This window comes from Ovis canadensis, chromosome 15, assembly GCF_042477335.2.
Source record: "Ovis canadensis isolate MfBH-ARS-UI-01 breed Bighorn chromosome 15, ARS-UI_OviCan_v2, whole genome shotgun sequence".
Taxonomy (NCBI): Eukaryota; Metazoa; Chordata; class Mammalia; order Artiodactyla; family Bovidae; genus Ovis; species Ovis canadensis.
The window spans coordinates 15,919,147-15,931,429 of NC_091259.1; the positions used below are offsets into that span (position 1 = coordinate 15,919,147).

A 12,283-nucleotide genomic window follows, 5' to 3' on the forward strand; every position below is an offset into this window, starting at 1 on the left:
ATCTCATCCTCTGTCGTCCCCTTCTGCTCCCGCCTTCAATCTTTCCCAGCATCAGGGTCTTCAATGAGTCAGTTCCTCACATCAGGTGGCCAGAGTATTGGAGTTTCAGCTTCAGCATCAGTCCTTCCAATGAATATTCAGGACTGATTTCCTTTACGATGGACTGGTTGGATCTCCTTGTAGTCTAAGGGACTCTCAACAGTCTTCTCCAACACCACAGTTCAAACGCATCAATTCTTCGGTGCTCAGCTTTCTTTATGGTCCAACTCTCACATCCATACATGACTACTGGAAAAACCACAGCTTTGACTAGATGGTCCTTTGTTGGCAAAATAATGTCTCTGCTTTTTGCAGTCTCATTACTAAGTGGAAACAACTGCCATTATATGAGTATGTGGGTGTTCTTTTTTCTAAATAACAATGCTACTATATTAACATTTTAGTAATACAGTCTAAGCTTTTGTCTCTGAGCTGTGTGTTACAAAACCTATGTTGGGGGCTAGACACTTATGATAGAGACGTCACGAAGTGACACACAGGATGATGCCATCATTCCGGCTGTGGGTGTCACGTGACCCCTGATGCATCCTGCCCCACTCGCCTGTAAATAGAAGTCACATGGCCAGGGGTCCACCTGGCAGCCCTCTCCTCCTTCTGGGAGGCTCCCTACCTACACCTCCCCAAAGTCAGGCTTAGCCACCCTCCTCCACAAACCTGAGGGCGGAGGGAGCCCCTGGCGATCCTAACACCAGCCACCTCCACACCCCGAGTACCAAATGTTCCCAAAGGGGTGGGCAAAGCAGCAACTGCCTGGCAGGGGCCTCTGCAAGAGCCCGGCCTGGCCCCGCAGAGTCCATACGACGTGAACCACACAGTAGGAGCTGCATGTCTGCGGACGGGCAGGTGACTTCTCCAGAAGGGACCTTCGTGACTGTCATAAGCTAAAGCCGCCCAAGGAATTAGAAACTCTTCCGGCTTTTCTTCTTGAGAGCCCTTTCCTTTCACAGTGGGGTTTGGACTTGATACTTTAGGTTTTCAAAAACAATAAAAATATTGAGAAATATGTATATACCTGACAAAACTATAAAAGAAAAAGAAAATTCAGAAGAAGGAGAGAAATAAGATTGTGGAGAAGGGTGTCAGGGATTTCAAAGTCCTGCTACTCAAAGAGAGGTCTGTGGACCAGCCTTCAAGCGTGTCAGAAGTACAGAAACCACACTCCACCTGAGATCTTCTGAATTACAGTCAGCATTTAATGATATAACCAGGTGTATCATATACATATTACAGTTCAGGAGTCTATTGTAAATCCTTACAATATTCTATTTTTATCTGGAATGTGAGTAAATTGATATATTATTCTCTAAAATGTATACACATATTTTATACAGTCTCCTGACTGCCTTGAAAATCCCATAGACAGAGGATCCTGGTGGGCTGCAGTCCATGGGGTCACAAAGAGACCGACACGACTGAAGCCACTCGGCACAGCTGACTGCCCGACTCAAACCCAACCTACAGATTGACCCCATATCTACAAACTGACAAGTAAGGATTATTAAAATGTGGGGGAAAGAATGCTACAAGAACCAGACCTTCAACCAGTAAAAACTCAGCTACAGATAAAACTTGAGATCACGAAACCCAACCTTTTCACTAATGGGAAATGAAACCACCCGATTCAGGAAGGGGCATGCTTTCACCAGGGCTGGACTGCTAAATATGAGGGAAAACCAGATTAGGTCTCAAGTCTCCTGATCTCAGTAATGTTCTCTGCTCTACACTAATACTGATTAACACATCATGTCTAATACTGTTTTCTTTATAAAGAAATACTGAAGTTAAAAGAGAAATCAGTAGTAAGATTTTAAAAAGTGAGATAATTCTTAAACTAATACCTTATATTTAATAGTAGATAACCAATATGTATTTGTTTGAATGAATGATTCACTTTTGTTTCCCTTTTTTTTTTTTTTTTTTTGCTACAACCCGCTGCTGTGGGATCTTAGTTCCTAGACCAGATATTGAACCAGGCCCTGGGCAATGAGAATGAAGAGTCTTAACCACTGGACTGCCCAGGAATTCCCTGAATGATTCACTTTTAGGCAAGAAAAAAGGATGCTATCCATATCTTCTCAAAGGGCTGAGCTGAATTATACAATGATTAATTTCCTTATGGAAAAAACCACAGACCTCAATTTTAAAACAATTTATAACACTCTTCCACAGCAACCAAAAATCACCCTTACACTTTTATCAAAGTCAGAATATTTGACATACTTAGTAATTGGTCGGAGAAGGCAATGGCAACCCACTCCAGTACTCTTGCCTGGAAAATCCCACGGACGGAGGGGCCTGGTAGGCTGCAGTTCATGGGGTTACGAAGAGTCGGACACTTACTGAGTGATTTCACTTTCACTTTTCACTTTCATGCATTGGAGAAGGAAGGGCTGCCGTCTATGGGGTCGCACAGAGTCGGACACAACTGAAGCGACTTAGCAGCAGCAGCAGCAGCAGTATTTGGGTGTATGTTATCTGTTTGATTTCAATGAAGTTATTATCTGAAGTAAGACTTTTAAAATTATTACTTAGGATATTGAAAAACAGCAGTACTTACCAATACTAATTTCATCATCTGTTTCAGCATCACCGATACATTCAAACTGGAAATCCTGCAGCGACTGGGAAAATTTCTGTACTGCCACAGACAGATCTGTAATTAAAAGTTTAAAAACTTCAGTTTTAAAAAAATCCTAAGGTGAAGATACCATGAAATACTCAAGATTTTCCACATGTATTTATATAATTTTGGTGCTAATGCTTTATTACCCAGAATCTTTTTCAATACCAGCTTGACAAATTTAAACAAAATTTAAAGAGACTACAAAAGAAATGCTTTAGGGATTAGATCTGTTCTGCTTCCAAAGGAGATCTGCCCACTTAAAAAAGTTTTGGTGCTAGTTGTGCATTATCTGGAAGTCAATCTCCCAAAGGTTTTATCGAAGAATTACCATTCACTACAAATGGACCATTTTTGTTAAAAAAAAAAAAAAGAAGAAGAAGAAGAAGAAGGAAAGAATTCTACTGGGGTTACTACTGGTGGGGAGGAAGCATTGAATCTTTGATTAGAAAGTGTCACTGATGTTATTCTCCACAGACTGTGGAGGAGATAGGGAATGTTCTTTTACCAATAAACACATTCTCCTTATAAGCTGAAAGTACATCTGAAAAGTTGTTTACAAATAACCTTGTGATTTATAGGAGACCTCATGTTAAACATACTCCTCAGTCCTGACTTCAATCTGAACAAAGTCCAGAGAGTAACTAAATCCAGAAGAAGAAGAATGCTTTATTCATCGAGAGAATAAAGAAAAGCCCAGAATAATGAGAAGTAAATCCCTGGGAGGCAAAAGCCTAGGATGCACCCTAACAGAGACTAGGAATGCAGATGCTGGAGCCAGGCAGCCTGGGTTGAAATCCAAGTCCTGCCATTTACTCATTATGTGACCTTGAGCAAATTTTTTAAACTCCTCTGGGCCTCTGTTTCCTCATCTATAAAGAGTGAACAACGGTGGCATAACCACTTTATAGGGTTCTTTTGAGGATTAATTAACATAACACTTGCAAAGCGTTTAGAACAGAGTCTAACAATAAGCACTATTTATGTTTGTTAACTAAAATTAAAAATCAGTCTGACAGTGCAGCATCAGGGCAGCTTGAAAGGTCCCTCCTTTCAGGGCTACTGTGATCATCCATGCTAATCCTTCACAGAAGTCTGTGCCAGTAGGAAAACTCATTTTTCTAGAAGTCACTCTGGTGGTAGTGGTTTAGCTGCTAAGTCATGTCTGACTCTTTGTGACCCCATGGACTGTAGCCCACCAGGCTCCTCTGTCCATGGAATTTCCCAGCCAAGTATACTGGAGTGAGTTGCCATTTCTTTCTCCAGGGAATCTTCTTGACCCAGGGATCCAACCCACGTCTCCTGCACTGCAGGCAGATTCTTTACAGTTGAGCCACCAGGGAAGCCCACTGAACACAGCTTTAAACATCAAATGATATGAGATACAGAAAGGTGAACAGATGGGAACACATCACATATGCGTGATTTTTGCCTGTTAGAAACTTAAGAGGAACATAGATCCATAGTCACAAAGTCAATTTTCTATACAAAGGCATCTCATACATGTTGAGGTAATTTGGTGAAGTTTTATTCTGATTTCAAAACAAGACTTCACAGTGGAAACGGCCATCACTCTACACTTCATTTAATGTTATCTCCTGGGGTTCATATCTGCCACCCTGAATGCTTACCATTGAACTCAAGCAGTCACACCTGACGAAGACCCTCTCCTTGACCAGTCTTCAGTCAGGCTCCTCGGAGCCTCCTTCTAGTCCAGGCCTCTACCTAGGCTCCCTAGCCTCACTGTGCCTCCCCATCCTAGTTTTAGCACAGATTCTGCCAAGTCAGCGTAGACAGATTCCTGACCTGATATCTGACCAAGTTCCTCAGCCCACCTGTGATACTAAAGTCCTCGACCTGCCTCCGCCAAGAACTCTCCCACCCTTTACATCTTCTCTTAGTGATTTTCCATCCACTGACAGGGCCCACCACCCAGAGGGTTCCTTGGCTGCATAAATCCTCATTTGCTCCTGTTGCATTCAGAGCTGAACCTGAACCCTCTCCCCTACTGTAACACTCTTGATATCTACAGCAAGTCCTGAGTAAAGTCCTCCTTACCACTGTAAATAGTATTGGAATCTTTTTTTTTTTTTAAGAGAAGAACTGTGGCCTGGTGTCTAGGCCTGACACCAGAACTTAACTGTAAAAACCCACCACTCAGAAACCTCAAGCCCATTTACCGATCACAGTAAGGGCCCACAGAAGACTAGGTCTCCAAACACGAAGGTCACTTAATGCCCCCTGTGAACCCAGAAATTACCAACACCCCCACCACCACCAATTCTGAAGACCATAGGCCTTGAGCCTCAGAGAGGCTTTTAACACACACACACACATAAACATGAGAGACTGAGATTTTCTTAAATCTTGTTTGAAAAAATAAGTCATGCTCTGGAAAGAGGGCGTTACTACTCACAAACTAACCCTTCTCCCCAAGAAGGTTTTTGGCCAGCTGCACATCTACCTAAGAAGTGTTCTGAATTTAATGGAATGGAACAGTCTGTCTGCCAGCTTAAGAACGGTCCTGCTTTGGGTTCTCAGGAAAAAAACTGGAAACAGCCTCCCTAGTGGATTGTTAGTCAATGAGGAAAACAAAGGCTTCATCAGAACTAGACCTCCCGCGCTAGCTGTGAGACCTTAGGCAATCACCCAACCTTCACAAGGCCTGCTTTTCTTACCTTTGCAACAAAGGAGCAATATGGACCTCAGAGGTTGTTATAAACATGAAGTGAGGTCTGTGTCTGGTACATATTAGACAACTTGCTGCTGCTGCTGCTGCTAAGTCACTTCAGTCATGTCCAACTCTGCAACCCTGTGGACAGAGGAGCCCACCAGGCTCCTCTGTCCACAGGATTCTCCAGGCAAGAATAAAGGAGTGGGTTGCCATGTTCTTCTCCCCAGGCAACTTAATAAATGTCATCAATTGTTATCTTTCAAACTCAGCTCAAAAGGTGAGAGAGTCAAGTGATTTTTCGGACAGAAAGGGGCTTCCCTTGCGGCTCAGCAGAAAAGAATCCACCTTACAATGCAGGAGATACAGGAGACTCGGGTTCAATCTCTGGGTCAGGAAGATCCCCTGGAGACGGTATGCATGGACAGAGGAGTCCATAGGGTTGCAAAGAGTGGGACACAACTGAAGCTACTGAGTATGCACACAACAGACAGAAGGGACCCATGCGTGCAAAGGTGTGCAGTTACCTGACATTACAGAGCTCTGGCTAAGGGTAAAGAAATCTTAACACCTGTATCAAATGTTCTGAGAAGACACACACACCCAACAAATCAAAGCTGTATGCAGGCTGAAAAATTATCCTAGGAGTCTGATGTGTTGTGTTCCTGAGACACTGGGACTCGAAGTCACAGATGGAATTCCTACAGCAGAGAAGGGGTAGTGGGTAATACGGGGGCATCAGGAAGCTTAGGAGTCTTGGAACAGATAGCCTTCCTTCTCTCCCCTCATCACCAGTTCCTGTGCGTCTCCCCGCAAACTCAAGGAGCTACCTGGAAGTTCTGTCCTAGGAAACTCCTGACACAAATCCTCACAACAGAACATGTCTTCCAGGACCATTCTTTGCTTCCCGTGGCCTTGCTTCTCAAATGAGAAAGGCAAGCTGCTTCATCTTTTCACTGAGATCTCAGTGAGGACACTGTACATATTCCCGTCCAGAAGAAGAACACAGGAGCCCACCATCAATCCAGAGTATGGGCTCCAGTGGCAGATGATGTGGGCTGGCTTCCCACCTCTACCAGGCAGTGTGGCATGGCCGTGGGCCACCTTCATAGCCCCTCTGGATCTCATCTGTTAAGTGGAACAGAACCCATCTCCCAGGGTCACTGTGAGGACTAAGTGAGTTAATACAGATGAAGCACTCAGAACAGTGTCTGACACATAGCGAAAGCATTTTAAAAGTGTTGGCTATTTCCATGCTGAGCATCTCAGAAAAGAAAGGAAACGTTTAATTTTCAGGAATGAAGCTGGCAGCTAGTCGGCCTCAGATAACCTTGGCAAGTGCTCAATATAGTAGTCTGTTGACTGCAGTTTCAAATTCTCTCTTGATGCACTGCAATCAAGCCGTAACACAGACTACCTGATTATTCAGTGTTTCTGCATGAGGGATGGGCATCTATTTCAATGCTGGATAGAATCAAGAATGCGTGAATGATCCTTTTTGAAGCATAAGGAGACAGGACTGTACAGGAAAAGATGGTTCTCAACTAGTTCAGATTAATTCCAAAAATACAGGGGAAGTTCAAAAAACAACTTATTTTCAACTTCAAGTGCCTGGGATCCTCATTTTCCTTTCATTTGTTCTCATTTTCCAAAAACCAAAGTAACAATGAGGTAAAAAATATGACATTATCTTATGATATTTTCTGGCAATCATATGGATCAATCTGAAAAATGAGGAATCCAGATCACACTTTTAATCTTGACTCCATCCCCTACTGAGTGCAATTCTGAACTAAAAAGAACAACACCTTTCACTGACATCACTCCATGGAACACATTCTTCCCTAATTGTCTAAAGTTTCTAAACAACATTCAGATGCACGAAACAGAAGTACTGGTCCTTATAAATAAAATTGATTTACATACGATTACATAGACCTTGAATGTAAAACCTAATTCAGTTCTTAAAGTTTATTGTTGAATTTCAAACTCTCAAATTGTGTAATGATAGGAGTTACATTTCTCTTAAATACAAAATGAAAGATCGAGTGTCTAAAATATGACAAGCAGAGAATCTAGTGTAGGCAAGAGTGTCTCCTTCTCCCTATTTCTTCGCAACTATTAGAACTTGAGGACAAACAAGGGAAAAATCCCATCCTGGCTACATTCAAGGTGAAGGGGGAGGAATATCATTTACTAGGGGTCAAAGTTGTACACAGTAAAGATGCTATGACCATCACTCATACCACAGCCCTTTCTATTTACCTAACCTGCAAGTTAAGCATAGGGTGTCTTCACATGTATTCACATTATAACTTTGAAGAAATTACAGTAGGCTCTAATTAGCCAGCAATGTTTTTGTATCAAGGAGTTAACCTGTAGCACCCATGATCAGATGATGCTAATAAAACATTAAAGCTTCATTTAATTAGAAATACTTCAACCTCGTTAGAGAAATACAAAACACTTAGCAAATATTTAATTACATCTCCTTACACATACACTTAAGAGCTGCAGTTACTTGTTACTTTAGAAGTATCAATGGAATGACTGTCACAATGTTAGCTATATTTATCTTAGAACAAGTACAACCAGCCCGTCCACTGATCTAAGACTGTTTTTCTTGAAATCTGGTTGCTCTGGGATTAGATTTAAGTAAGATTCACAGGAGCAGACATATGTGTCGTAGAATTATCATCTTCATACTACTGTACAGAAGGTAGACTATGAAGGGTATACAAAGATAAAAACAAGATATGTCTTTTTCTCAAAAGGGCACAGCCCCGTAGGGACATGAGGTATGTAAATAAATCATATCAGAGGACAATGGATAAAATCTCCAACAGAGGCTAATAAAAACAATATCACTGCAGACAGAACTTACTATGTGCCTGAAACTCATCCTATAACTTAATGTAAATTAAGCCGTTAATCGTCACAACAGCCTCTCAAAGTAGGTATCATCACTCCCGTTTTACAGATGAAAGAACTGAGGCACGGAGAGGTTAAGCGGTGTCCCCAAGGTTGCTCAAGCCAGTAAAGAACAGAGCAAGAATTTTGATTCAGGGAGAATGGCTGCAGAGTCTCCACTTAACCACAACTACTCTGCATACAGAAGTAGCAAAGAAGGGCACAATCCAGCTTGAGTGCATAGTGCAAGGCTTCTCAGAGGAATCAATGGAAACAGGGACTGGAAAGGTGTGATGACACAACAGGCAAGGCCAAATTAACAAGACGTCCAGAAGCTTTCAAAAGGCAGCTTCCGCCTGCACATCCAAAACCCTCCAACAAGACTCACATCAAGCTGAGGACTGGTTACCACCAGAAGCAGACTGCTCAGTCTCTGATACTTATTTTTATATCATTATTCCACCTTGTAAGGACAGAGTCTTCTCTCACATTCTGATTCAAGATCTCTCTCTCTCTCTCTCTCACTCAGGTCCCTATTTCCTCCAAAAAGCTCTTCCTGATCCCTTCCACCCTGGCATTATCTCCTCCTTTATACCTCCCACTACATGCTCTGACACTCTTGCTGTGCTTTCTCTATTTTACCTTCTATCAAGTTATCCATGAACCTAGGTTATTCACCTTATTTTAAATAGTGTTTTAAAGGCAGAAAACTTTACCATCAATGAACACATTCCAAGTATGCATTATCGTATCATCTATATAAGAGCTCATGTTGAAACCATTAATTTCTGCAAGACGGATAAATGCTCCAACCTTCCACATATAAAATACGAGTTATCTACTTATCCATCTTCCAAGGTAGGAAGATGTTTTACTATTTACAAGAAGCTTTCACATACATTTACAATAATGATAACAGTGTCGGTAAGACATTTTACTCGCTCCAAGTTCTCACATATTTTCCTTAATTAGCACACAAAGCTATGAGGGCTGAAGTTCTGAAAACTTAGGTAATAACTTAAGTTGCCCAGGGTCTAAGATGTCAACTCCAACCTAAACAGGTCTTCTATTTCCAAAATTGGATGCTCTTTCTACTATATTCCATAGTCAATTCCCAAAAAGATTAAAACAAGGAAGTGTGCCACCTTTACATGACATCTAATTAATCCCTTACCTGCTGTATAAAACCTAAGCTAGTAAGACTTTGTGTATTGAACATGGGAGTGATCTAGGCATACTTATTAGCTTAGAATAAGCTATCAGCAAATGCATTAATTAGATAGTCTAAATGTTAAAAGAAATGCACATTCTTTTATTTGCTAGTGCCACAAGATAGGAGAAGGAAATGGCAACCCATTCCAATATTCTTGCCTGGAGAGTCCCAGGGACGGAGGAGGCTGGTGGGCTGCCGTCTATGGGGTCGCAGAGTCAGACACGACTGACGTGACGCAGCAGCAGAAGCAGCAGCCGCAAGATAACTAAATAATGTTAGAGGTGTTCATTTTCTTCTTGTTGTTGTTCAGTTAGTAAGTCATATCCAATTCTTTGTAACCCCATGAACCGCAGCACGCAAAGCTGTGCTCAAATTCATATCCATTGATTTGGTGACTCTATCCAACCATCTCATCTTCTGCCTCCCTCTTCTCCTTTTGTCTTCAGTGTTTCCCAGCATCAGGGTCTTTTCCAAAGAGTCAGCTCTAGGAGCTTCAGCTTCAGCATCAGTCCTTCCAAGAAACATTCAGGGATGATTTCTTTTGGGATTGATTGTTTTGATCTCCTTGCAGTCCAAGGAACTCTCAAGAGTTGTCTTCAGCACCACAATCGGAAACCAGGAATTCTTCAGCACTCAGCCTTCTTAACGGTTCAACTCTCACATCCATACGTGACTACTGAAAAAAACATAATAAACCATAGCTTTGACTATACGGAACTTTGCCAGCTAACTGATGTCTCTGCTTTTTAATGCACTGTCTTGGTTTGTCACCATTTTCCTTCCAAGGAGCAGAGCAAGCATCTTTTAATGTCATTGCTGCAGTCACCATCCACAGTGATTTGGGAGCCCAAGAAAAGAAAATCTGTCACTGTTTCCATTTTTTTCTCCATCTATTTGCCATGAAGTGATGGGGCCAGGTGTCATGATCTCAGTTTTCATAATGAGCTTTAAGCCCACTTTTTCACTCTTTTTTTGCCCTCATCAACAGTCTCTTTAGTTCATCGTCACTTTCTGCCATTAGAGTGGTATCATCTGCCTATTTGAGGTTGTTGGTATTTCTCCTGGCAATCTTGATTCCAGCTTGTGATTCACCCAACCTGGCATTTTGAATGATGTACTCTGCATATAAATTGAATAAACAGGGTGACAACATACAGACTTGTTGTACTCCTTTCCCAATTTTGAACCAGTCCATTGTCTCATGTCCAGTTCTAACTGTTGCTTCTTGGATCATATACATTTCTCAGGAGGCAGGTAAAGTGGTCTGGTATTCCCATCTCTTACAGTTTGTTGTGATTCACACGGTCAAAGGCTTTAGCATAGTCAATGAAGCAGATGTTTTTCTGGATTTCCGTTGCTTTCTCTATGATCCAACAAATGTTGGCCATTTGATCTCCAGTTCCTCTGCCTTTTCTAAACTCAGCTTGTACATCTGGAACTTCTCGGTTCATGTACTGCTGAAGCCTAGCTTGAAGAGTTTTTGGCGTAACCTTGCTAGCATGTGAGATGAGTACAGTTGTTCAGTACTTTGAAATTATTTGGCATTGACGTTCTTTGGGATTGGAATGAAAACTGACCTTTTCAAGTACTGTGGCCACTGCCAAGTTTTCCAAATGTGCTGGCATATTGAGTGCAGCACTTTAAAGCATCATCCTTTAGGATTTGAAATAGCTCAGCTGGAATTCCATCACCTCCACTAGCTTTGTTTGCAGTGATGCTTCCTAAGGAAGGCTCACTTGACTTCATACTTCAGGAAGTCTGGCTCTAGGTGAGTGACCACACCATCATGGTTATCTGGGTCATTAAGACTCTTTCTGTATAGTTCTTTTGTATATTCTTGCCACCTCTTCTTGATCTCTTCTGCTTCTAGGTCCTTACCATTTCTGTCCTTTATCATGCCCACCTTGCATGTCATATTCCCTTGGTATCTCTAATTTTCTTGAAGAATCTCTAGTCTTTCTCATTCTATTGTTTTCCTCTATTTCTTTGCATTGTTCACTTAAGGCGGCTTTCTGAGCTCTCCTTGCCATTTGCTGGAACTCTGCATTCAGGTGAGTCCATCTTTACCTTTCTCCTTTGCCTCTCGCTTCTCTTTTCTCAAGCTATTTGTAAAGCCTGCTCAGACAACCACTTTGCCTTCTTGCACTTACTTTTCTCTCTAAGCTGCTTAAAGGTAGGTATATATTGTTGCTCTTTCTTCACAATTAGTGCCCAAAGCAAAACATACACAGAGAACAGAGGGGCCCAAAGGGAAAACGTGTACACCAACTACCAGTGGGTTCATGACACAAGAATCCACCAGAGGTAAACTACTGAAAAGCTTATGGTACTGGGAACATGAATGAGGATCACTGCAGGCCTTCACTTAATTAAAAAAACAGACCGTGTATTACATAGGAAGATATGTCAAGGAATTACCAAACAACCCTTGGCTTTTAATATCTGCAGTTATGCTTTTAATATTCTTTCACAGAACTTCAAGTGTTAGATTGTAAGATGGAGAAAAGTCAGAGGAAGAGAACACCGGGTGTGTGACTAAAAGTGTAAAAAAAACATCATGAGACCCTCTTGTCAATAGGAATCATTCCTATGGCTCTTATTTGAACAAAGTTTGAAAATGCCCACTTTGGCACCAAATGTGCGATTGTGGTTATGTGAGGGATGTGCTCAGATATGAGGAAAAAATCCTTCCTTCAAATCAACCATTCTTTCATGTATGGCCTAAGTGTGCACAAGATTCAGACATGGACACCAATCCAGGGACCATCACTTACTGCGATATTCTTAGAACAAGCACTTAGCTTTTCTG

The 12,283-nt window shown here is 41.7% G+C and overlaps 1 protein-coding gene across 1 annotated transcript in view; it reads right to left on the bottom strand.

The window, feature by feature from the left end:
* The window catches only part of ARHGAP42 (Rho GTPase activating protein 42), a 332,642-nt gene that overhangs the window by 246,058 nt on the left and 74,301 nt on the right, over nucleotides 1–12,283 (bottom strand). Inside the window, exon 2 of the mRNA XM_069554888.1 lies at nucleotides 2,618–2,713. Within this exon, the coding sequence (XP_069410989.1) occupies nucleotides 2,618–2,713 (96 nt within the window). The remainder of the gene's footprint in view (nucleotides 1–2,617; nucleotides 2,714–12,283) is intronic.